The sequence below is a fragment of the Limanda limanda genome, chromosome 22, assembly GCF_963576545.1.
Source record: "Limanda limanda chromosome 22, fLimLim1.1, whole genome shotgun sequence".
NCBI lineage: Eukaryota > Metazoa > Chordata > Actinopteri > Pleuronectiformes > Pleuronectidae > Limanda > Limanda limanda.
Window position 1 is genome coordinate 6,566,008 of NC_083657.1, and position 27,313 is coordinate 6,593,320.

The window sequence follows — 27,313 nt, forward strand, 5'->3', positions numbered from 1 at the left end:
GCAATTCTGTGTCTGTCTTATCAAATAATGCTGTGTGCTTGTCTGCTTGTCTGTGGCGGGGCAGTGCCGAGCTTCCCTACACACACACACACACACACACACACACACACGCACACACACGCACACACAGGCTGCATGGTTAATTTAGGAAGTGGCCAGAGCGGCGGCGTCTGTGTGGTGTGAAAACGAGCGGAAACTGCCATGTTGTTTTATCGGTTGCTAGCAGTGCTGCATGTGTGCACCGCGGCTGGGCAGCCCAAGCAAATCCTCCAAGGGGCTTCGGAGTATTCTGTGTAAGCTCGGTGACTCTGTGTGCGAGTGTGTTTTATTTTATGCAACACAGAAAAAGATGTGAGTCGTGGCTTGTAGAGGTGATAATATAAGTGTTGTGCTTCAGGGATAATGTGAAAAGCCTGATGAGAAAATCCCTTTGTTTTAAGGTTTTGTGGCTCTCACAACATTGCTTCTCATTTTAAGTTAAGTGTTTCCGTCGACTCGTGTGTGCGGCAGGAAGCCAGCGCGGTGATTCTTATTAGCAGAGTGGATGAGTCACTGCTCCTCTCCGCTCCACATCATGCTGCCGCTGTTCCACTCACAGATGAGGGTTAGTGGTCAGAAGTGCTCCGAGGACACTGTCTGCAATCATGTTCGCCGGATACAGAGACAATATGCTTCCAGGGGAGCATGGCGATCACCGGCTGTACGTCCGCAAGATGAACGAGAGAGCGTGACACGCAGGGGACGCTTTTATTTATGGGGTCCCGAATGGGCCGAGAGAGGCAGGGACCCACAGAGAGAGAGAGAGGACATGAGCAGAGGGGAGCGAGAGAGGAAGCCGCATTTGGTAATTGGCTGAGAGATCGTCAGCAGAATGAAATTATGCCAGTTAATCTCTCTTCAATTAATTACCTCAGGAGCAGGCCGCAGTACATTCATTATTCCAGAAGGAGTATTGACCCTGCTGGAAGAGAACAGAGCCGTTATCGTAGCCACAACGCCGAGTGGCAGCGTTTGGGCACAAGGAGATGATGTCATCGTCTACTTAGAAATATTCTCCAGGAAGAACTCGGTGGCATCAAGTGTCTTTTTTTATTTTCTAGTCTTTGTTCCAAGCAGAGGTTGGACAGCGAGGAAAACCGGGGTGACAGCTCATTACAAAACTCGATCAGAGAGCCTCCTATCTTTTACTCTGCTCTTTCTTTTGTGGCCGGCCCCCCCCCCCCCCCTCACCCTTCACCAGGCTTGGCGGGGGGGGGGGGTTCCAGATTATTCTCTGACTCGCCCTTGCCAGGCAGTAAATACTTCAAGAAGCTCAGGAGGCAGGAGGATAGATCATCCGCTGCCACTTCCAACAGCACTCCTCCCGCTGCCGGAGCAGAAAAGGTTGTCGCCACGTGGAAAAGATGTCGGCTTGTGAGAGAGGGCAAATGTGGGTCAAGTAGACTGGAGGAGGGCGTTGTGTGGTTTGTGTTGAAGCGTCGCAGATGAATAGTCGTTTTTTATATATACAACAATCACTCAGAGGGACCGAGCTGAGGTTTGGATTGAATCCACTGTGCCACGGAGGAAAATCTCCAGTGCTGACATTAATGCCATCAATTAATGGCGTCCCCAGCGGTGCACGCCGTGACTTACAATTTGTTTCAAAGGTCACCGCTCCCCAGGACTCCCTTTTTGTTCTCAATTTTTATCCGTCCTTCCTTAATCGTCTGGCAAACATCTCAGCTAGCGAAGGACAAATATCGTTTTTTTTCCTGTGGATATTGTTCCGTCTGAACTCGCCGTCACGGCCTCAATAATTTAGCACCTATTATTTTTCTCCCGCCGCGCCTTTCTCTGAGGAACTCTTCCTCTTTTTCTCATTTCCCTTTTGCTCCTTCTTCTTTAGTTTTTTTTGTAAGTTTCGTTCCTCTCTTTCCCTACGGCCACGTTCAGGCGTGCGCGTGGATTCAGTGTCTGTCTGTGATGCTGAGGACATCTCAGCTGCCAGGTGTTGCCGCAGGCGCCCTGGAACACGAGTCAGACGAACACAGGGAGAGTCACCTAATTAAATGGAACCTTATTATAGGTGCGAATGAGTAGAAGAGGGAAAACAAGGAACACGTCTGCAGAGAGAACAAATCTCTCTCTCTTTGGTTTTGTTTTTGGCTCAGGTTTCATCCCCATCTTGTTCTCCTCCTTGTTTCTGTCTCTTCGAATTTGACTCATTTTCTTCCTCCTGGTTTTCTTTTTTCTTCCCGGGGATAAATGTTTCATTTTCTGCCCCTCAGACACGTGGAGTAATCTGCATGACACCCGGCGATGCACTCCGTCATCTCCGCACTGATTGCTCCGCCATGCTAAGTAGACCCTGTCCCTGCTCAGAGCAATCACAGGCTCATTTCAAAAAGCTCTGGTCGCTGTTCTCGTCGTCCGAGCCTTGAAAACTTTCTCCATCCTGATGGAGAATGAGATGTTCCACTCGGACTCCAAATTGGAACCATGCGACTTTGGTGTTAATGACATTTGGAGGTTAAAGTGTTTTTTAGGGAGGTTTTCTTAATGTGAAGAATGTGATCGAGGTAGATTAGATTGAGCTAATGGAAAGGTGAGTGGCGTCTGGCCTTTTCCAGGACACAGGATATACTGTTGAAGCAAATAAATAGGGACCTTAAGGAGGCTAAATGGAGGTCTTTGGATTGATAGGTTAATGTGAGCATGTGGGACAGGAGTCGCCCTGACCTGGGAGCACATGCTGCCGGGAGTTATTTACAGTACAGTACATCCTCTGTTATCAAAGTTCCTTATATCATCGCTCTCTTTCTCCTCGTGTACTCCTCTCTCTCCTTCCCCTGTCTTTGTGAATGTCCTCAATTCCTCCTCCGCCCGTCCTGTCTTCCCGACTCTCCTCTCCACTGCTCTCTTTGGCAGTGTGTTTGGCCTGTGACGGCCCAGAGGCAGCCATGCTGTCTTCTCCACTCAATCTGCTGTTTCCCTTCTCCCAGGCCCTGACCCTGCTATACTCAGCTCACACATTCTCCCTCCCTTCCATCCCTCTCTTCATCATCCCTGTCTTCATCTTTCCCTCATGTTCCCCCCCTTCTCTCTTTGTCTTTCGATTGTTTTTTTCTTTCTCCTCTCTCTGCCGCTGCCCTCCATCCCTTCCTCCCGACGCCTCAGCTGTTTGGGTTGAAACCCCCGGCCCTGCCAAGAGAGGCCAAAAGGTCACGGAGCTTCAGTTTGTGTTGCGCTGGTTCGTAGCGATACCATAGAGAGAAAGAGAGAAGGACAGGGCGATGGTGCGGAGGACGAGACAGATCAGAAGTGAAGGAGTTGGTCGGGTAGACGTACACGGGGCTGGCAAGTGGACTCGCTGACACGCTACAGTGGAATCGCTGTGTGCAGTACGACGACACAAACAAATACACTAAACTGTGGTGCTCAGAGAAGCCCAAGCAACAGACCCTAGCGTGCATATGCCCAGAAGCACTGATAGTCTAACCCCTTCGTTTTTTTCCCCTACCGCTGCAACTTCTTAGCGAGGGATAAAGACGCCGCATCGAATCGCTACTGTACCCCGGCAGTGGAGGCGCTTTGAAAAAAAAAAATCCCACAGTGTAAGCGAGTCAGCTGATAGGGTGGCTGACTAAAGCCAGCTAAGAAAAGCCGCAGCTCGAGCAGAGCAGCTACTGTCCCACTTTCAGCCCGTTTTCCTCGCACACACGAAAACAGAAATCTTCGCTATGCCGAGTCTTTAAAGCAAAAACCAGCAAACGCACTCAATGTGAGGGCAAAAATAACTCAGAGCTGTACCTCATGTTGGCGTAATCACCACCTCATTACATCTCGGTAAAAAAACCTTCTACTTGTACGTGAAGCTTCTAACTCAACTGTCAATCAATCTCATCCACGGACGCCACATCCCTTTGTTTGCTCCTCCGGAAGCCGCTTTGGACTTAATGGGAAAGAGGGCTAATGGCTTACATTATAAGCAGACTAGCCACGGCACAAAGATAGCGGGCACCTGCTCGCGGCACCCAGACTGTGTCACCGCTCTCCGGCTCCGGATCCCCAAGTAACAAAAGCCTGAGCTCCCTCTCCACTCCCTCCTCCCTCCCCAGGGGATGGAGAGACCTCCTTGTTCAACTCTCCGTGTTGCAGGGAGGCTTCCGAACACAGCGGAGTGACCCACTTGTATTGTGTTGTGCTGTGGTTAATAGTTTGGGCTCGCGGGTTGTTTGTGAAGAAGTAACAAAAGCCTGCTACTGTGCTGCCGCGTGTGCTCCGAGGGCTTCTCTTTGAAGAAGGGAGTCTTGAAAGGGCTCGTGGGGATGTGAGGAGGCAGCATTGCGTGGCGGCGCCATAGAAATGTTGGAAACAATTAAAGTTGATTGTTTCCTTGCCGTATTGTAATTGTGTCTGCTTTAACTCTGGGTAAACTTTGAAGGTCACGGGATGAGTCATGATTTTTTTTTTTTGTACAAGTCTTTCTAAAATAATATTTTGATTGAAATTAATCTACCGTGACCATAAAACCCTCATCCCGGCTAAAGGCCATATGGGTTTAAGTGGTTTTAAAGTCCCCACATTGATAAGCCAACCTCAGGGGGAGGTGACAGTTTCAAAAAAGAAAAAGCATTCAATTTATTAGCTCAGTGGGAAACGTCTTCATTTTCCTGCGATGGAGAGACAGGGAGGGAGGAGCTTGTCCTTTCCTCGCCGGTATCATTTTCATCAGCTGGCATGTTAACCGTTTGCCATTACTCGATTCTCATTCCTTTTTCTTGCCTTTTGTTGTTCTCGCATTCATTCGGCTATTTACATTTCATTAAACAGAACTACGCAGTTGTTTGGGTTCGATAATGACAAAAAGTTATTTGATTTTCTTTCCCCATCGAGCGGAAGTTGCTCCCTGAGGCTCCGGCTATACAGTGACTGACAATCATTAGCGGATGCTGTACAAAGGCAATTTGTGACACCGGCAAAAAAAAAACAATGGATTCCACGAGGTATTTAGCAGGAACAGGACGTATGAATGGCAATTCCTGAAGTACTATTGAATGTTTTGCTGAGAGGCATTGGGAGTGAAACAAGTGATTCATTTGTTGATTAAAAACACAAACCTGTTAGCGGCTGTCGGGAAAAAAAACTCATTTTGTTTTGTTTCGTCTTCTCTTTCTTTGCTGTCCTCGTCTTCTCAGTCATGTGTCAGCTGTGCATTTTTGGTGCTCTTTCAGTCATAGAGTCAATGCTGCTCAAGGTTCCTCATACAGTATAAATATATATATATATACATATTATTGCATAAGTGCAAGACATAAAAGAGTGATTTCTATTTCTATTTTTTTCTTTTACAGGAGAAAAAGAGCATTAAAAGTAAGCCATGGTCCAAACTCTTGTTTTTAATTTTATTTTTGTTAAGTATGGGCAAAGGCATGCTTGGCTTGGTTTGCACTCACCCTCGCTTCTGCTTGTTTTTTGGTTTTTCCATACCTCGCATCAGGTCATGAATAAATTACATCTAACATAGCATCTCTATGACATTGGCACTCGTTCTTTAAAATCTGGCACTGAGTGGAGTAGACTCCACCTTTCCCTCCCGCTTATATATCTCAGTTCCTCAGCTCTTGTTTGCTGGATTTGTATTAATAATCTTTCCCAACATTGCACATCGGCAGTATAGGGAAACTATCAAACCTGTTGTCCTGGCGTAGCAGTGTAAGCATGTAATTTTCTTTCCACAACAATACAGCAGACGTAGTTTAATCTTAGGCCAGCGCCCAGCGAGGTAATTGGTTAAGACCCCTATTAGTGGATTTAAGAGGATATCAGGGCGCTTGAGCCACACAAAGCATTTAAGCTACTTAGATCAGAATATGATTGCCGTCTGTCAGTCACCAGATAAGAAAATAAGGTGTTTTTGCTGCAATCATCTCACAAGCACACACACACACACACACACATTATGGCCTAATTGTGCGACTTAAATTTTAGATGAGGGTAAAGTAGAAAAACACAAGCTGACCTCCTCCCTCCATCGCTGGCCCTCCCCTCCCTCCCTCTCTCCCTGCTCAGCACAAACACGTTTTGAAGCATGACATTATTTCAACTCTGATTCACGCCACTGTCTTTTAGTTTGAGGCTGTAGCCGTTGCCAGTGGAGTCTCCTTTCCATCGCTGTTTTTTCTGTTACCGGTGCCGTCATGTGGTTTGGGTTCTGCATGAAAAAGACATTTTATCTGCAAACTCTTAAACGCCCGCTCACTAGTGATAAAATTCTGAACTGAACAACAGGTGCCCTGGGAACCATTGTGACCAGTTTTTATTTTATTATTTGAACCTTCTCCATTTACATTCCGATGCGGTGATGACCTCATTAGGGAGATATCTGCAAATTCACGCATCTAATGAAGGAATTCATAAAACATAACACATATCACAAGAAACACTAAGCGTTAGGATTCTTTCTTTCAGTCGAAAGTGTTAGTTTTTCATTAAATATCCCAATTTAGAGAAACAAACACTGTCATTTACATTGTTTTTCTCGTTTCTGCTTCTTCTAGACTCCCGGCCCTTGCCTGACGTAGCCATGACTGGCAAGTGCACTCGGGAATGCGACGAGTACGGCCACTCGGACTCCTGCTGGATGCCTGTGCGCACGTCGCCCGAACGACGGCCATCCAAGTCAACCACCACCCCCCAACAACCAAAGCTTTCCACTTTCATGAGCGGCACTGGCAGCGGCAGCAGCAGCAGCAGCAGCGCCGAGCAGCCCGGCAGCCAAGAGACCCTCGCCATGGCCGCCATGGCCAACGGAGACCCCACCGCCGCTCACATGATGGGCGACCGCAATCGCAACCTGCTCAACAAGAAGATGGCTTCCTCCTCCTCTTCCTACGAGGTCTTCGGCTCGCCTTCTTACGGCTCACCGGGAGGCGGAGAGGAGGTGCTGGGCCACCCCACCGAGGAGATCCCCTTGGCACCCACCGGGGAGTACAAGCCCACCTCCTGTGGCACTCTGACGCGGCGGGAGGTGTACCTGTGAGCGTGGAGGGCTAAACACACCTGCTGTGCCACCACGTGTGGCATTAAACACTAAGCATCGCTGCTTACCCACCACCATTACAGCTCTTGAAGCTTTTAGCCTCCCTTGTTCTGCGCAGGGTAGGACTTAACTTTCTCCAAAGACTTTTACAACAGCTCCTTAATGACAAATCTAAGTGGATAGACAAACAAAGTACCATTTAAAGTGCTAATTCCAGCTATGGCCTGGAATAAAGGAGGAGGAGGAGGAAGATGTGTTTGCAGGCACTGTTTAGACTTGGGACGAGGCTGTTCTACTGGTGGGTCGGGCTCTTGGGACACAATCTGCTGCCTGACAGTCAATCTGTACAATACTCAGCTCATTTTACATAATCAGTACATGCATGCATTACCCCCTGGTCCCTGGCCCTGTTCCCTTAAGATGACATTATATAAAAAAGAGACTATTTCTTTTTTTTTCTGTTCTTGATTTTTTATAGAAACAAAGCTGTACATGTGGACTATTTTGACGTCAACGTGTCTGGTTATGCCTTTTTTTAATTCCCGTACCGGGCAACGCTCCGGCTTCTGTGGCTGCAGCAACACATCGGACATGATGGTCATCAGTCAACGTGACTGAAAAGTTGATAAATATGCAGACAATTCAAAAATTCTGACAAGGACAGAAAAAGACTAAGCTTTAATTACTCAGCCCAGAAAATGACATTTATTTCAGTCCCTCCTGGAAATGGATGGAAATCGGACACATTGGAATTTGCTGCAGCAACCCTTCGTTTCAGAACGACAAACCCCCACTGGTACGATGATGAACACATGACGACTCTTTCTAATTAACCAGTGTGAACACTCACGCATTGTACATAAACATCGGAACACGGCAACGACGCTAACTGCTCTCATTCCCGTCTCGATACCTTCCCTCAGTCTTCTCGTTCTTTGTCTTTCGATTGGCAACCAAAACCCTCTCTTGAGAGATGCAAGATCTATAGAGCCATGACTTGTCATAGCACTGGCTGGAGAAAAAAAAGCATGCGTGTGTGTGTGTGTTTGTGTGTGTGTGCACCTGGTTGTCAATACACCTACTCTGTTTTCCCCTCAAACACACTGAGAAGCAAATTCATTCAACTGAGGCCAGTGGCACTGACTGAAAAATCCCTGGTAAGCCCAGCGTGTGGCATGCCGAGATTCAAATTACGGAGGCGCAATTGAAAGTGTGTGTTTTGGGCCAGATATACAGTATACTGTGTAGTATGTGTGTATAGGCCCTGGCTTGTGTATACTGTAGACCGTTAATAGGCTTAGGAGGGCGTAGACACGGCCGAGCTGGTCCTACAACAGCTGCCAGGACGGCTTCTTTTTACTGTCATTCCTTTATTTTTTACTTTTTTGTTGTGTGATAGACTGAGCAATAAATATCATGATGTACACGTGACCAACCAGCATCAACTTCTTGTTCCACTACTTCTCCGCGAGTCGACCCCACATTCGGCCGACACCAGAGCCCCTCCCTTTCTTTTCTAGCACTCGTAGATGTTGCTTTCCATGGAATGTGGTGAAGGCATCTTTGAGCACGAATGTAAGAATCAGCTCAATGGAAGAACAATCATAAAAATATGAGATACGGTACCGGGATGTTTTATTGGGTGACAGACTACTGGAGGCTGGGAAGAAAAAGAAAGTGGTGTCAAAGTTAAACCAAAGCTTCTCTTGCAGGATGAAGCATTCCCCCCCCCCCTCCATATACACACAAAAATAGCTTTCCGGGAGAAGTTTGCTTTAAGTACACATTACACGAGGGATTTTTTTTCTGTGATTGAAGGCTCGAGTCAGAAACGATAAGAATGTGCGCGTCTCGGCAAAACATCCATTTCCACACGCGCGCTTGATGACCACTCACACACACATACATCACACAATGTGGAGATTGTTGTGCCTCCTTGTCCGCGGTGGGTTTTTATTTCCGTTCCTCGCAGCTGCAGAGGCGTAAACTCTCTCCACTGTATTAAAAGCAAAAGAATATCAGATGCAATGGAACTTTTTTTGTATGCTAGCAGAAAACCCCTTTGGTTTGAACGGAGCTGCCCTTTTTTACCAGCGCTCCGGGGCCGTCTATAGTCTGTAAGTAGTACTCGTCGTTGGAAAGAAAGTGCTCCTATACTTATCAACTGTATACATGAATATTTACTTTTTACTGCACGTTTAATGGGAACTTACTTCACTTACTGAGAAGGAAGGAGAAAAAAAAACTGTAAAACAAAATGTACAAAAAAAATGTTATCGCTGTGAACATGGAGATCCACCTTGTTGCTTGCTTTTGTTATGAAGAGACATTAGCCATTGATCAGATGACTTAGTACAGTTAAGACTCCACATACAGGATTTTTTTTTAATAGTTAATTTCACCGTTGTCTTTCGTATCACTACACAATCCCCAAATCTTTCATATGTCTCATTTCTATCAACTTTCTACCATGAAAACTGCAATTTTTTTACCTTGTATTCTTTCTTTTCTAATCCCACACGTTGATTTGTTTACACGATAACGGTCAGAAACCATGGAAACGATCACAACAATGTACTATGTGTTTGACTCTTTTCTTTCTTTATCTGGTGCCACTTTGTATATTGAGAGTGCTTCTGAAAAGAGAAAAATGTAAAAAAAAACAAAACAACAACATACTAGAGTGAATGCAAATATGCAATTGTGCCTTTTTATACCAATGGGTATGATGACATGTTGGTTTTGGAACGGTGCATAAACAACGACACGCAATTTGAGAACGGACTGAGAACACATTTGCATTATCTCCGGGGAAATCCCGCGATGTCAGAGGCTTCTCGCAGGACGACCAGTCAAATGTCGGCGAGCCTACAGGTCCAATGTTTCACTGGGATGGTGGGGTGGGGGGGGTCAAATAGCTTAGTGCATTACTGAATGAGCACAGGCGCAGTCAAAAGTTGCTTGTTGGTAGAGAATAATAACGATATAAAGGAATTTTGTCTCTTTTTTTTTAGATTTTGTCGTGTTCCACTCATGTACATGTATGACATCAGAGGTCAAGTAACCTGTGTGTGCATGAAACGAGCTCTAGGACTGAATATAGAAGCACAGGCCGATCGGAGGAGGGAGGAGGGGAGGGTGCAGGTGTGAAAAGATCGCTCGGAGACATTTGACTGCTCAGAGTTGAGGGAGCCTAGAGATAAAAATGCTAATGTGACAGTTTACTAGGGAAGAGTGGAAGTAGAGGGGAGGGAGGGAGGGCTGCAAAGGAGAGTAGCTGACAGAGCACACACCTCAGGATGTGCCAAGCAACACAATAACAACACACTCACACACACTCCGACACACACACACACAGCACATGCAGATCAGTAGATGATGAAACCCCGTCCAACACATGAGCTGGGTATGATGTTTGCTACGATCCTGCGAGGTGATGCTTTTAATTTTTTTTTTTTCGAGATCAGATGAAGTGAAAAAATAAAGACTCAGACAAAAAGAAGTAAAACGTGCCACACGCCGTTATGTTTTCTTTTTTATATATTCGCAACACTTGCCATCAAAATGTCTGTTTTCCTGTTGCTGCCCGGGGGTGTGTGTTCAGTTTGTGCTCACCTCTATTCATATAGCATTCACAGTGTGTAATGAGATTTGTAATATTAACCATTACTATTTGTCCTGCGACTTGGATGTTGATATAGAAATTGAGGAACAAATTTATCATCGTTTAATATGAGTCACTATGCACGCAGCTTAGCTGAACATGGCAAAGTGTATTGAACGCAAGTCCACTTCTATTTATGAGATATTTTACATAATTTAATTTGCTTTTGTACAGGTTTTTTGTGTAAATAAATTGCTTGTCATTTTTGTCTCTGCAGAAATTAAAATATAACATGTTAAAACAAAGGACGAGCGTGTTTGTTGTTACTGGGTTTACACGTGTGTGTGTGTGTTTGTTTTCTGATAAAAACAAGTCATTTAAAAACTTTCAGAAGAAGCAGCAGATGCAATTATGATTCCATTAAAACAGCAACGTAAACAACTGTAATTATTTAAGGTCACTGTGGCTAATTTCTCTCTAATCGCTTTGAACTGCAGCATTAGCTGGATGGTTGGGGTAAGCTAAATTAAATTGTTGCACATATGTAAACACTGTTTTCCAGCCAAGCGACATCTGAGTGTGTTTAACAAACTGTTTGAATGTTCAATTTGACTTCCAAGTGAAAATATACAGCTTTAAGTACAGAAACTACTGTCTATGCAAGGAAATACGAATCCATATCCTATTTACTTATACATCTATATAACTATTATTCAAATCTCTTCAAATATGATGATACATGTTTGTTATATCCTCTTTTATCTTTGTGTTGGTCTCCTCCAACTCTTTTCATCTAACTCTAATGTGTTTTTTTTGTTATCTATGTGCTGTGGCTTGAAGAGACTGTCAATCAGAATCAGTGGAATTTCAAGGGGAATTAAATCAAATCGGCTGAAACAACCTTAAAGTTTCATTCGAGCTGAGTGGAAGTGGAGTTTGAGTTTGTCAATACTTTTGAATTTAAGACAGACACAATCCCACTTTGCTAAAATGTGCAAGGCTACAGCAGCTTAGGGGAAAGTGAAAAATAAAAACATCAACTTGAAAAATAAAGTAATAAACATTAAATAAGAAAAATATCAATGCCATATAATAGATAAATAAAACACAGTTTAAACCAAGTTGCACAAGTTCCAGATAGAAAATGAGTTTTGCACCTAACATAAGGTAATATAACTGAAAGTAATACATTTATAAATATATGTTATTTATTATCTAGTGCAGCTTTAGTGCAGCAGAACAATATAAACTCAATAGGAGAGTGATGACCATGTAGTAGTTATTAGATCAAGTTAATAACATTGATGTGGAGCAGTCATGTCAGCCTGTGCACATGTATGTTCACTTGTTGACATGTGCTCTCAGTTATTAGAGTGAGTCTCGTCTGGCCTGTACGTCCATGTTGATGTATGAGGCGATTACAGTCGGGCTGATTAGAGATCTGCTCCGCTCCCTGCGCTCTGATTAACAGCGACCAGCAGCTAATGGCGTCTTAATAGGAAACTACAGTGCACTGTAGAATTACATCAACGCTGTTCGATAGTTTGGAGAGAGAGTTCTCCACCTCGGCTGTCTCCAGACACGTCAACCCTGCACATTAAAACCTGAAAAGCATTGTTTGTTTTCACACAAGGCCGAGAAGTTTTGTCTGCATTTCAATTGGAAACTCAAAAGTGTGACAATTACCGGGTTCTTTCTTCCCCCCGATCTGCATGTTTATCTTCAGAAGACGCCACTTCTGAGAAACGCTAGGTTTGAATCACGTTGATATGCAAATGGCGTCGCTCGTTTCCTTGTCCTCTCTGAAGCAGTTTGAGTCGCTTGCCGCGGAATAATCAGCGGGTAGTATTCCGTTTTCTGTTGAGAGAGGCGGAAATTAAGTCAAATTAGGATGGATTTGAATGTAATTAATGTGATGTTTAGGCAATACACACCGATGAATTGTTGTGAGGTTTTTTCTAATGAATAAAACAGTGACTGCAAGCGACGAACGCCATAAATAAGAGGAAGTTGTGCGGAATTAACGGCGGATTTTAATATCGCTGGATCGCGGGAGCAACAGGCAATAAAAGTGTTTTGCATAAAAGATTAATTTTTAAATGGTACCTATAATTTTGGCACTTTTTCCTAAAAAGAATATTCATCTCTTCCCACAAAACTGCGAATCGGGTCTCTTCAGGTCAGGCTGCTCTCACCGTGTGGGCGGCAGCGCCTCTCCGACTGCAATCGCAACAAAGTGCCGTACAACAGGTTCACCGGCACCTTGATGCTGTCTTCATTGGCAGCCGCGAATGCCCTTTGGCAGCCGGCGCCAGCGATTGTATCTGACATTGGCCTGTTATCGTCGGGCTCCACGCAAAGTTGCAAACGGGCTCCCGTGTGCTCACAGGAAAAGTAGAAAGGTCTGGCCTGTGCACCGGCCGCCCACGCAGGTTCCTCTGCAGGAGAACAGGGGAGACAGAGGCGTAGGTGAAGCCTCGATAATCATCAGGCATTCACCTGAATCAAAGGTCCGCTCTGCAGTGGCAGCGTGTTCCACCGGCCTGGCAGATAAAAGTGCTTTAGGGCAAAGGAGGCACCAGGGAGAAAACCAGAAGGTGCTATTCCATATGTAAAGCTAATTAATGGAACCATTGATCACTTCTCCTACATCGAACATGAAATATACCACTTTAATATAAATTCCATTCCAATTTATGCTCAGCGGTGCGAAATAACGACCCGGAATCAAATCAGCGAGAGGAACTCGGCCGTAAAAACCTGGAGGACGCCGTTTGATATCCACAATTTATGACCTTTTTATTGTCTTTAAATTTTATTTTTCTTGCGCACCCACGGGAAGCGGCTATCCGAGGAATAGCAGTTAGGGCTTCGTTAAATTGATTTCTGTTTCATATTTATTTTACCGATGCGCTGAGGGATTGAGGGGCCAACTTTTTTTTTTTTTATGTGCAGTGGATGGAAAAGAAGGAAGGAGAAGTCATAAGGAAACTAGTGCAATAACTTTGATTTAATTGTCATCATATAAATTCTATCAACCCCTTATTTTTATTTTTTGCCGGCGATGATTCCCGGGAGGGTGAAGTCAATACAGTTAATTCCATTGCTCTGAAAGCAGAGATGGACACGTGTGGAGTGAAGGTAGTCGCCCTCAAACTGCTGAAGTCAGCGTTTTCTGATGGAAATCCATTAATTCGAGTGGATTTGTTGCAGCTGCTATGCGTCGACGGTGTGTTGGCCGCGGTACAAACACAAACCGCTGCCTGGACAACTTTTGAAAACAATACAAATCAATACGTTTCAACTTTTGAGCCACACATTGCTCCATCCCTCCGTCATTCATACTGTTTGCACTCATTCCCTCCATAATAAGAGTTTCCACCTGCCATAGGTCCCAGAGACTGTGGGAGGTGGACTGGCAGAGAGGAGGTGTGAGTGATAAGGGTTGCAAAATTCCGGGAATATTCAAAGTTGGAAACTTTCCATGGGAATTAACGGGAATTAACGGGAATTAACGGGAATTAACAGGAATATACGGAATTAAACTGGAACTGTTGTGGGTAATTTATACTAACTGTATTTACCTTGTCATATAAAGACATAAATATAAACATTTTGTTGTGTCATAGGCTGATTTGAGCCCTGAGGAAACTTTGGGCACTTGACTATATGCTTCTGCATCGTTGTGTCATTCTTAACATAGGTCTTTGCACAGTATTTGTAAATGTACACAGCCTTTCCTTCTACATTGGATGGGGTGAAATGCCTCCACACATGAGATAGTGCACGTGGCATTGTTCTGTAGAATAAGATGAGAAAAAAGGTTGTAAAAAAACACTAATGCAATGCCAGAGATATAAATAGTTAGCCAAACAATTGGAATCGTCTGTTAACATATTTTACAATTGATGGATAAATGAATGGAAATAGGCTAGATGAACAGATGAACAATCCTCAATCAGCATGCTAATATATTTTCCCCAGTAATATCATGGAAACTTACCTGACTAGTCCTGCACACTACAGCAGGCCTCAATAGCCCTGCTGTAGTGTGAAGGATGCTGGGAGTTATCTGCATGTGATGGAAGAATGCACAGTGGAGGGTTGAAACTCAACGTGCAGCGAGTGCTGAATTCCATACATCTTTAAAATAGAGTTTTGAATGATGTTTTTATTGCTCAGCGTTTCATTTGTGTAGTTTTTTTTTTTTTTCCAAAATTCCAGAGCTAAACTTCCCATGGAAAGTTTCCGGAAAGATTTCCGGAAATTTACCGGAAACTTTCCGCCCCTTTGCAAACCTATGAGTGATATCTGTAAAGTGTGTACAGGTCACTCCGTTATTACCCACAACACTGACCGTGACCCCCCGATGTCACATGATAGATCTCCCACGGCAACCTGCAGTCACCACCGTGCGAGCGCTCCTCGCCGCCAGGCCCGAGAGAGAAACCGCGGTGGAACAGGCAAATGCACCCGCGACCCATTAATCACACATCAGTTGCGAGTTGAATGCACACAAATTTATATGTGCGAGATTTATGTGGCAGAAGCAATTTGAAAAAAATCCATACAAGTCTTAGTAGTCGCAGCCGGGGGCCGTGATTAATGACAACTACTTACTTAAGAGAAAGTGAGCGGGTGAGAAGAAAAGGGGGGAGACAGAGCTGGAGGAGGCGGAGAAATGACAAATAGATGGCAGGCGAGTGTGGGCGAAAGGGATTGAGGGAAAAAAGAGAAGGTGACTGCTTGATTGACTATCCGACACCCTCTCGCCCCCCCCCCCTCACGCCTCACACCCAGACTTCATGTTCCAAAAACATATATAAGCCTCTGACAAATACATTTATTTACGGAAGCCAAAAACTCCCACTTTCACAATTTGCTTACTTCTGGAAACGAGAGCTCGTGCAAAGACAAAGACAAAACCACGGATTTATCAAAGTGAGACTCAAAAGGAGAAGATAAAATGTAACTGTCGCATAAATTCACGATACATCTACAAGAAATTCATGCAATAAATAGATACATTTATCATGTAATGTAACGTTGACAGATTCAAATCAGGATATAAATTAACATAAATGATGAGAATGTTGTAAGTGTAAATTAGTTCCAACCCAAAAGTCTTTGTTTACATCATTTACATTTTATCTGACAAGTTTTCGTGTCACAATTTCCCAATGTTGGCGCAAAGCATCATTTAGTGTTCATGTGTATGAAGATATTATTTACCATGTTCACTCATGAATATAATGTAGTTCTCATGGGGCTATGACTATGATGAGGATGCATCATAGTCGTCACGCATCGGAGAGAGACAAGTTTAAAAGATTCAATATGCGAGAGACCTTGACCTTTGACCTGTCGCACAACACTCAACTTCAAGGCCGACGGATTCTGCTCCGAACAAACAGGTGTGCTGAAATCAATCGGGAAAAATATTCAAAATGAAAAAATAGCAAGTGACCAAATTCGTTGCTTCTGAAAAGCTCTTGTTATTTTTTCGTGGGGGAGATGAATGAGAATTTTCAAATTTAATTCACGGTTACCTAATTAAGAAGAACGTCAAATCTCAAGGGTGTGACCCCAGCGGAGTAACGCTGGGGAGAGAATAGAGACTTTCTAAATTAAATGATTGACTGCTTTAAAAAAGAAAACACACAAACAATCACGCAGGTGCCAACGCTCAGTAAGTGCTTTTTAAAATCAATTTTAAGGAAATATAAAAAGGCAATGACCCTCCTGCAGCCTGGATCCTCTTTGTAAAGACCTTTATTCTGTTTATTTCATCCTTTCAGCTTTTCGGGATGTGACGCTCCCACTGAGAGGTTCTTTGAATTGGCATCTTGTTTTCCCCATTCAAGTCAATCGCAGGCTTTGCTTTTATTTCCTAATGTGAACAGTTTAACAGAGTTTTAAAAGTTCACAGTGATTTATTCCCGGATTAACCTCCAACATGTGAAATGCCATTGAATCAGTCGCACACACCCTGTGGAATATTCTTTTTGACTAAGGGTTTTTATTTTCCTCACTGAACTCTTTTCTCCGTATCCCTGGACACTTAAACCAGGCTGAATGCTTCTTCAGAAACAGTTTTAAAACATATTTCGATTCCACACTGTTGACATACTTCTTATTACCATAGATAAAATAACACCACTGATCCCCACTGAATAGTTTCAATACAATCGGTTCTGTGGTTTTTCACATAATCCTGCTAACAAGCAAACGCAAACCAAACCTCCTTGCTAAACCACACTCCTGCAGTAATTCCATCCTTCATAAACTACACAATGTCTGTGTTGAAACTGTTTTGAAATGGTGCTGAGTCAATAAATCAATACCAGAGATCATACTCATAACCTTTTGAGATTGACAGATGTGTACTACCTTGTGTCCTTGAACATCTTTAGTGTCTATATTCTATCTTCCCTCCATTCCTGTAATTATTATCTGTGAGGTTTTCCTGCGTTCACTACATATGCTCTAATATTTTAATTGAGCCAAACAGGAGGTGATGGATAGAGCGAGAGAGACGAGGAGAGAAGAAGAAAGTGAGAGAACCTCATGGAGAGAGAGAGAGAGAGAGAGAGAGAGAGAGAGAGAGAGAGAGAGAGAGAGAGAGAGAGAGAGAGAGAGAGAGAGAGAGAGAGAGAGAGAGAGAGAGAGAGAGAGAGAGAGAGAGAGAGAGAGAGAGAGAGAGAGAGAGAGAGAGAGAGAGAGAGAGAGAGAGAGAGAGAGAGAGAGAGAGAGAGAGACAGAGCGGTTAATGCGCAGGGGGGGGGGGCACCGGCCATAAAACAACCCAATGAATTCCTTTTTTATCTGAGAGAATGATCTCAGTGATCTCATTATTTTCCCATGTGGATAAATGTAAAACATACAGGGCGGCTGTGTGCAAAGGCCAGAACACACACACACACACACACACACACACACACACACACACACACACACATACGCACACACACGTGAGTGCACTCTCCATGTGCGTCTCCAGAGCCCTCCAGCTCCTGAACTCACAGAAACAACCTCTTCTCAAGCTGTTGCTGTCTGTAGTCTCTTAGCTTCTCCTCCTTCGCTCGCACTCCGACGGGCGCATGGCGGACGCCGGGGTCGACTCGGCGGTGATTGTCTTGACCTCACAGCGAAGGTGCGTGTCAGCGTGTGCGCGGGATCCCTGACTCGCCCCCGTGGCTCCGGGACAGAGTTCAGCCCGGCTATATTCCATTCTGACACTTTGATAGACACCGAGCCATTTCCATCCCACTGTGCCGGGTCGGCGCCGCCACTCTGCTGCACTTCTCATTACCGCCAGACCAAAGGACACCAGCAAAGACGGCTAGGATGATTAGGGAAACGGAAATAAAAAGAGCGCGACACTGGGTATGTCATAAATTATCATTAGGGTCGCCTCATGACAAACATCACACAAACACCAGGAGATCGGGTCTGAATAAACACGTTCCTCAGATTCACCACAAATTGGGTTTAAATGACTTTTTCAGTCCTTTAAAGTACTGAAAGTTTTAAATATCAACAAAATAAAGCCCAGATGGACGTGATTCATCTCCTAAAGGAGCTGGTGGAGGCCACATCCCATTCCCTACCATGGAGGAGGCGGGGTTTATGACCCATACTGGTGGTGATGGAGATGCTTTGGCTTCATTTTGTTGTCTTTATATAGAGTTTATGATCCAGATATTTTTATAGCGTTGGTTTTTACTGTCTTTAACAGTTCTGCTGCTGCGGCCTGTTATCCCTCCGATCAATTTTTGTTACTAGCTTTATCAGGAACGTGACCTCACATCCTCTTTTTCCGGTGATACATTTAATTGAGAAGAAATGTAACGCTGCCATGTCCGTTTAAAATACGTGTAGAATATATATGAGGTGTGATGAAACATGAGTAACAGCCCCCAGAGGAGACACAGGGAGATGTCCATCAAATCCAGTTTCTCGAAGGTCCACATTATCCGTGGAAGGGTCTAACAAGGCAGCCAGTGGAATAACGTGTGGGCGGCTGTTAGCAGCTTAAAAGACAAACTGGAAACTTTCTTGCGTCTTCATCTTTGTTCAGAGAGGAGCAGCAGAAATAAAATAAATAAATAAACAAAAATCAATTTTAAAAAAAGAAAAGAAAGTTAGCTTTGAAATAAAAACTGTCGAATTTTGATTTTAAAATAGAAAAATTTCCAACAATGGCTCAGAGTCAAATTGTTCTTTAAAAAAACAACACTGGACATTTCAGATTCCACTTCCATCCACCTCACCAGATTCACATTTTCATCACATGTACGAAGTCCGACACCAACATGTGAACATACATAAACAACGACATTCACTCCACCGCTGATCCCCTCAGTGATCTCTTCAAGACGCCACCGGTCCCGACACGCTGCCGCTCATTTGCATATCTCATTTGCATACCAAAGTAACACTGTCCAAGACACTCGGCTCATGAATAATTCAGCGGAGGTGTATTTACATAAGGTGCCGAGCACAGCCTCGACCTGAAGGCTCCGCGGGGGGACGGGCGAGCATCTTCGGGACGGATCTTTGTTTTTCGCGGCATCAAACCGTCCTTCTCCTGCTCTACCCCCCCCCCCCCTGCACTAATTAATTAATTAATCTGAGCCTCTGCCAAGATCAATGGATTCGAACTGTCCGTGCGCGCTAATACAATCCATCGAATGAGGGGTCGGGAGGAGAAGATGAGATCTGAGTGGCTTCTGGCCCGTTTGGATTTTGTGCGGCGACTCTCCACCGCACAGTCACCGGGCGAACAAAACACTCCTGTGATGTCTATTAAATCCGTTCACACACATGCATTATTCTGACAAGGACGGCACTTTGTCTTTGATGTTTTCACGGTGCACAGGGCTCCCCTTGTATTTACATTTCACACGCATGTTTTTGCATAATCATCATCACCCACATATCTGATCGTTGGTGAGACGCCTGCAAAGTTGTGGAGGGGGGAAAAAAAAACACACACACAAACAAAACAAAATGTAATCAGTCAAGCATGTTTCGCGTGCATGTTTTATTTGCTGATTAGCATAGATATGATTGCGCTGTGGAAGGGGGTGGGCTTGTTTGTGGAAGTATTTAGGTTAGATACGAATATACGGCTATTTGCATGTGCTACATCAAAAGGATGCTAACGCGCCCTGATCACACTGCTTGTTTCTGATTGATGCAGGACCGCCGCCCATCATCATCCCAGGTGTCGTTCCCATGATGCACTGCTTTGCACAATCCCAGCGTGAGACCTCAAATTCACTGTAATAGGCAGGATAGGTGATTTAAGGGAGGTGGTGGGGTTGAAATAAAAAAACAACAACATCCACCTCCCATGGATGAGGAGAGGCGGTGGATTAGTGGCAGAAACTTGGACTATGGGCAGAAAAGGTCTCTGGTTCGTCTCTGGTTCGACTCCACGGAGAAACAACAAAAAGAAGAACCTGGATTGATCTGTCCAAAAATCCAAGAGGATTCTCCCTACCCTGTCTAGTGCCCCTGAGCAAGGCACCTTACTCCCCCAACATCTGCTCCCCGGGCGCCGTATATGGCTGCCCACTGCTCTGTGTGTCCTGCACCAGATGGGTTAAAAGCAGAGGTTAAATTTCCCTCCTTGCATGAGTGTGCTTGTGTTTGGGACAAATAAATGTATCTTAATCTTAATCAGATCTGCCCTTTGCGTCCCTTTCTCTTTCTTCCTCTTCTTCCTCAGCCCAAGTGTGAACCGTGCAGCTCCCGTGGCCTCCTTGTTTACGTCCTGCCTCTCCCATTCTCACACTGTGGGATGAGGAGAGGGAGGGTGACTGGGAGCCACACAGCGAGTCCCACGAGGGGCCGCCAGTCCGGACCCTCTGCTAAAACCTCTGCCGGCGGCTTTCATCCCTCAAGGAGAAAACGTGTGCGTGTGTGTGTGTGTAGTGCAGGAGCTACAGTTAATTAGCCCATTGCACATGAGCACAAGTGCCCACGACGCGCATACAAATTCACTCTTGCATGTATCGCAATGCAACACACACACATAGACATAAGCTCAGGCACACACACACACACACACACACATTAAATCCCCATGGATTTGATGATGCTAAGCAGCAGGAACCCCAGGGAGCATCCTGTCTTGAGTAAACAAAACAGATGTTTATGTGCACAATGTCACCCTAATGTCAGCTGCCGAGCTCCTGCCCTCTTTTATTAATCACATGCTCCTGGCGCCAGGATCCTCGGCTCCCGTTTCTTTTGATTTAACGTTTCTATCTCGGCGCTGTCGAGAAACACGTGTGATAAAAAAAACGCTATACGATAAAAACCACCTGTGCCTCCCATGGAATGTGCAGGATTTATGAAGTCGGGTTTCAAAAACGTATATTTCACACGCCTTGTTCATAAGGCAGGGGGGGAGGGGAGGGGGGGATCTGCTGCCAATGACAACCGCTGCCAGCGTGCCCTTGAGCGAGACCTTTCACCCCCCTCTGCTGCGTGATCTTCAAGAGTGTATAAGACTGCGCTCCAATCTGAGTGACTGCATGGAGCTCGGTGCATTAAGGGGGATAGCAAAGGGGAGGGGAGAAAATAATATACTGTATAACCGGGTAAAGCTTTTCCTCCATGAATATCAATTGTCTCACAGGAGGGAGGGGCGGGATGAGACTGAGGTGAGCGAGTCGGCTTCGGCTTTAAAAGCTGTGTCTGTTAACGGCAAAGTGCTGCAGCAGCACGGGAAGTATCTGAGAACGAAATATTTTATTCATGGTTCGATTGCTACATCTGCAACCTAGAAAATCACAGGGCGCCTTCTAGTATGTGGAGTTTTACTGCCTTATTAGTAAGGAATGTAAAAATAACTAAAACAAAGGCAGCAGCCAGATGAGTTGGATACTCTCAGTAACATGTTTAAAGGTTTATAACTTCTGTCTGTCTTTTCAGTTTTCAGCAAAACTCTTGAACAAATTGCCATTCCACTTGGTGAAAGTATTGGACATGGGCCAGGACAGAACTCATTAGATTCAGGTACAGATCTGCAAAAATGAAATGATTGAGGAATGTCTTTATTACTTTTTTAGTAAAATTGCAACATATTTTTCATCATTTTGATGTTTTCATCATTTCCTAGAGGAAATCTAATGCCGCTATCTTGATGAGAAATAACATCCAAATAAATATCAAGACCCAATGTATTCTAATGTCGTTTCATTGGGGGATTTTGGAGCCTTGGTGGAGATATGGGTCTATTTTTTCATGTTTTAGATCTCCAATATCTGCACAAGGAAATTAAAGGTTGATAAAATGCAACCAAGAATTATGCCTTTAGGGAAAAAAGAGATTTGAGTCCAAACAGACATAAAGAATCTACTTAGATTTCTGTGCATCACAAATGTGTTATAAATACACGATGCATAATCACAATTCTCTTGATTTACTGTATTAATATGTATTACCTTTGTGCTATTAAAATGTGCTGAGAGTGTGGTGGCTGAGCCAGTGAGCGCCAGCTGTGAGATTTTATACACCGCTAATCTGCAGCAGCAAATACAAAGAAATGTCACGCTGCCTTGTCGAGATTATAGATTTTGCATAATGAGGAAACGTTTCCCGTGCGTCTGCAAAAGTCTCAAAATGTTGATGTTGAATGCAACTGTTTTTTCCTGTCACGATATCGAAACAGTTTTACGGTTTCGTTTAAGCTGTGAGTACTGGTGGTGTGTTCTTTGGCCAGCAGGAGGCAGTGGAAACAAGTTGCCAACACAACTATTACATACCATTACATTCTAAGTTCATTGGGTGACAGTTACTTATTGATAATCATTCATTTTAAGTTATGTTTCCGGTCTAACAGGTGAACTTAAGTCCAATCCTCTTCTAGCTCTGGTTTTGGTCTCCACCAACTCTGACAGGAAACGTCTAAGATCACCTGCTCTTCGATAACTTTGTCTCCTTGTTGGAGCGGAATCTCAACATAAAGCTTTGATTTTTACCCTCATTTATTATACTGAAATTCCAAAGATGTTGATTTTAGCTATTTTCAGGAAAAGATCAGTTTAAATCAGATTTGAGATGAGAACAAACAAGAACGTTCAAAGACATTTACTTCACCTGTCGGATCCGTGGACAGTTTCCAGGGATGAGACCCTAAATTTGAGATTATAGATTTGCATAATGAGGAAACAGTTCCCGTGCGTCTGCAAAAGTTTCAAAATGTTGATGCAGAATGCAACTGTTTTTCCTGTCATATATATGGTAACAGGTTTACGGTTTTGTTTAAGCTGCGAGTATTGGTGAGGTTTTTTCAGCCAGCAGGAGGCAGTGGAAAGAAGTTGCCAACACAACTATTACATACCATTACATTCTAAGTTCATTGGGGGACAGATACGGGGTCAGCCCTATGTTCCCATAGCCCTATGTTCCCAGATTTATTTTGATAAATTAGTCCCGATGTTCCCACAGCCCTATGTTCCCACATTTCTAGATTTTTCTGAAAATTAGGGTTAGGGTTAGCGGTGTTGAGCTCTAGAGAGTTTAGGGTTTGGGTTCACCAGCTACGGTATGGTGAACCCTTTACTACAAGGCAGGGGTAGAAATGTGGGAGCTGTAGGAACATAGGGCCTAATTTTGTAATGAATATTAGAAATGTGGGAACATAGGGCTGTGGGAATATAGGCACGCTTCCACAGTTACTTATTGATAATCATTCATTTTGAATTATGTTTCCGGTCTAACAGGTGAATTTAAGTCCAATGTTCCTCCTCTTCTAGCTCTGGTTTTGGTCTCCACCAACTCGGACAGGAAACGTCTATGACCACCTGCTCTTCACTAACTTTGTTTTTGTTTTCAGGTAAAAATCAGTTTTAATCAGATTTGAAACGAGAACAAACAAGAACGTTCAAAGACATTAACTCCACCTGTCAGATCCGTGGACAGTTTCCAGGGATGAGATCCTAACTTTGAGACGAAAAGCTGGAGTTGAACTTGTGACTCTGTGGTCTGACAGACAGCTGCCTCCTCGGCGTAGGGCCCCAGCGTACAAGTGGCAGCCCCTCCGCACCTGTGTCATTTATTGGGTTTACCTGAGTCACTGCAGCAGCATTACCTGCGTGAAGCCTTCAACCCGACACATGAGATTAGCGTCTTCCGTCGCTGCTGCCACGCCAATCACCTCAACAGAGACATGAGGGGGGGCAGCCCACCCACAAACACACATGTATAAACAACACGCTGGCACACGGAGCCACCACTCCCCCCCCGAGGAGCCAGAGCGCTGGTGACAGTTTTTTCTTGAGAGTCAACACAAGGAATACAATGGAGTTTGTTTAGCCGCAGGGTTGAAGGGACAGACGCACAGGGAGGAGGAGGGGAGCAAGGGTGGGGGGGGAGTTAGAGATGGATTGTTCACTCGTTACTCAGACTGCAGATGTCTCCTCTCTCCATCTGCTGCGGTGTGAGAGGAGTCGAGCTTGGTATCGGGTTTTTTATTTTTTTTGGTACACACACACACCCTGTCAGGAATTTCAAGTTTTTTTTTACAAAAATACAAAAACATCTTGTTCCAAAACATTTCGAAATTAAGAAACTTGAACTTAATATGTTTGAACGCGATATAAGTTATTTGCGAGTCATCAACACGTTTTGGCCTCCTCATAAATAAGACAGAGGCCAATTCTTTCCGGTTTGAAGATGCATTTTTAAATAGTTACAAATCTTTGATGCATACTTACAGAAACCAGTTTATCTACTGATTTCAACACAGTATCAGTCATTACAATTTAAATTGCATGAGGTCGCGAAGATGATAAATGAAAAAAATGGAAAAAACAATTCATTCCCATATTATTTTCTTGAAGAGTTTGCAGAGATCAATACTTTTTTTTAAAGTGTGTTTATATAGTTTATATATATATGAAGTATTTTAGTTGGTAATCAGCTTTCAGACAAAGCCAGGGAGTTTATTTTTTTTTTGGTCCACACACCCTGTCAGGAATTTCAAGTTTTTTACAAAAATACAAAAACATGTTGTTCCAAATCATTTTGAAATAGAGAAACATGAACTTAATATGTGTTAACACGCTATAAGTTATTACTAATATTAATTGCATGAGGTCACGAAGAAGACAAATGATGCAGAAAGGAATATTTCTTGTGTCAAAATAGGAAAAAAATGTCATATAATTTTCTTGAAGAGTTTGCAGAGATCAATACTTATTTATAAATTGTTCTTTACACATATGAAGTATTTAAGTTGGTAATAAGCTTTCAGACAAAGCCGGGGAGTTTATCTGAGCTGCTTCTCTCTCTCCTTGTGCTTGGAAGTACAAACTGAACTTCTCTCAGTGTTTAAGAGTGATGGAGGCAAGAGTGGAAAGTGCGGAGCGTCAGTATTGCTCACCGTCAGCATCCTGTGCCTGACTTAACGGGTTATTTGTCATCCCCGCCCCCCCCGACCGACGCCTCTGATCAGGGAGAAAGGTCAGCAGTCTATCTTATAATATTATATCTCTCCCCCTTCCGGCCTGTATTGACACAAGTGGTTTGGCGAGGGAGGGCATCCCGTTAATGGAGTGCAGTTGAAATATTTGCATTTCTCACTCGGACAGTTAGTCACTGGGGCTGCGGAGTGATGAGGAAACAACTGGAACGGAGATGTGACGGCGTGCAGGAACAATGAAGAGAGGAGTGTGTGTTTGTCTCCGTGGCTTCAGATGCATTTGGCTAAAATCTCCACGTGCACATTAGCGAACGACTTTGTTGAATCACGCCGCGGCCGCTTGTGCAAGCACGGATCTGTCTCCACTCGTCCCTCAGCGTCCACCTGTCAGCTGCGTATCGCCTCTCGCCATCTCCCAGACGCTCCCTCCCTGCAATCATAATATTTTCATTCCCTTCAGTGTCTCCCTTCCTCTGCCTCCTTGCCTCCTTACCTCCCTCACACGTCCTTCACCCTTTGAAAACACGGCGTTGGACGATCCTCCGAATTCCCAGCGTGCCTGCTCCTCCGCCTCGCCTACATGTTTTGTGTTTGCTCTCGCAACCTCTCCGACTAAACCTCTACATCAGAAAGAAAATGAAGAAGAAGAAGAAGAAGAAAAAATGCATTTACTCGAAAACACCCCCAGGGAATTTCCCCCAAAATGTTGTGAGAGACAGCCAGGTGATTTTGGCAGCGGCACCCGTGTGGATTCCTCCTGCACAAACACATTTTAAATGGCACATCTTCCTCAAAATGACTTTGACATTCGCACCAGTCGAGGGAAACGCAGACCAGCCAGCTCCCTGTCGATTCTCCATTTGGCAGAATGTGATTTTTTTTTCTTCTCTTTGGCATCTTTTTGGTTTGATTTGCTCTGCGTTTTCCATCTTTTTACACCGTGCTGTGTATTGTGAAAGTGTCAATGTCAGAGGTCAATCCTCTTCCACTGTCGGTACCGGGGGCCGAAAGAAACATTTCCTCAGGAGCTCGGTAATCTACTCCGAGTCCTGCCGTGTGAGTGACGGACCCCCGACCCGTCTCACTCACTTATCCAGCAGTTGGTGTGTGTGTGTGTGTGTGTGTGTGTGTGTGTGTTTGTCTTTCTCAGCGTCACACATGTATTTCTCCTCCTCTCCCTCGCTGCATGCTGTGCAGAAGTGATGAGGACTGAAAGAGAGGAGGAGGAGGAGGAGGAGGGAGGGTTGGCTATCTGTTTGGCTTTCCTGTCTTGTCCCCCTGTCTTCATGCATAGGGGGGTGGGAGTAAGGGGTTGAGGGGTTGAGCCCGCAATTAAGATTCTGCTCAGGCGGCCTAGTCCAATGGCTCAATGGGGCGAGGATGAGCGAGCCCACCGGTGATAAATGGCCCACATCGCTGTCCATGTCCTTCCAATATAACCTGGGCATTAATTACACCAATTGGTATTGCACTGTCATCAATATCCATCTGTGCTCGGGCCTCTATGCAGAAGAGTATGTGTGTGTGTGTGTGTGTGTGAATTTGTCGAATGCTCTGACCAGGCCGAGATAGCAAAGTGCTTTGCTCTGCACAGAAACAACCCGATGATTTCATCTTTAAAGCAAACTCGGACAATAGAGCGCCCTTTGCCCGCGGGAGAGTGCAAGAGGGTGAGAGTGTTCGGCGCTGATACGCACCGGGAGCTTCCTGCCGTGACTGCTTTGCTTTAGTTTGCTGCATCCCACGGACCCTGCCGACGTGATTGTGTGTTCTCGCAACTCGTCTAGACCGTCCTCGTCTGCATGGGAACCTGTGGGTGTGTGTGTTATTTCCCTCTGCAGCCAGACAGCTCCATCTTCAAGCTATTTAATATCTCAACAGTAAAAAATAAATAATACTTTAGCAAGTTTAGATTTGGTGGAACGCATTTGATTATTTTTGTCTGGTAAAAGAAAAGTATTCCCGTACATCAATCACAAAATATCAGAGGAGAGAAAACAACGCGAGTAAATCGGAAAATATCCCAGGACGACAGACCGGTGTTAGGATGATCGGAGCTCGGATTCAGGATTCAGACTCAGTGGCGAAGCTACAGGGGGGTTTCGGCTCCGGGCATTAGCTTAATGTTTGTGTCTGAAACTCAGGAAATCAGATAAATGTTAACAAATCGAATGGACATGCTAGAAAACTGGCAGATTGTGCAGACACTCGTTTAAAGTCTCAAATGAGGCGCTGTTATAATGAG

General features: G+C 44.4%; 1 protein-coding gene across 2 annotated transcripts in view; it reads left to right on the forward strand.

Moving 5' to 3' along the window:
- The window catches only part of pcdh7b (protocadherin 7b), a 106,099-nt gene extending 99,075 nt beyond the window's left edge, over positions 1 to 7,024 (forward strand). For both annotated transcript variants that reach the window (XM_061066470.1, XM_061066471.1), the window contains exon 3: positions 6,543 to 7,024. In XM_061066470.1, coding sequence (XP_060922453.1) covers positions 6,543 to 7,024 — 482 coding nt within the window. The remainder of the gene's footprint in view (positions 1 to 6,542) is intronic.
- The last annotated feature ends 20,289 nt before the right edge of the window (positions 7,025 to 27,313 follow it).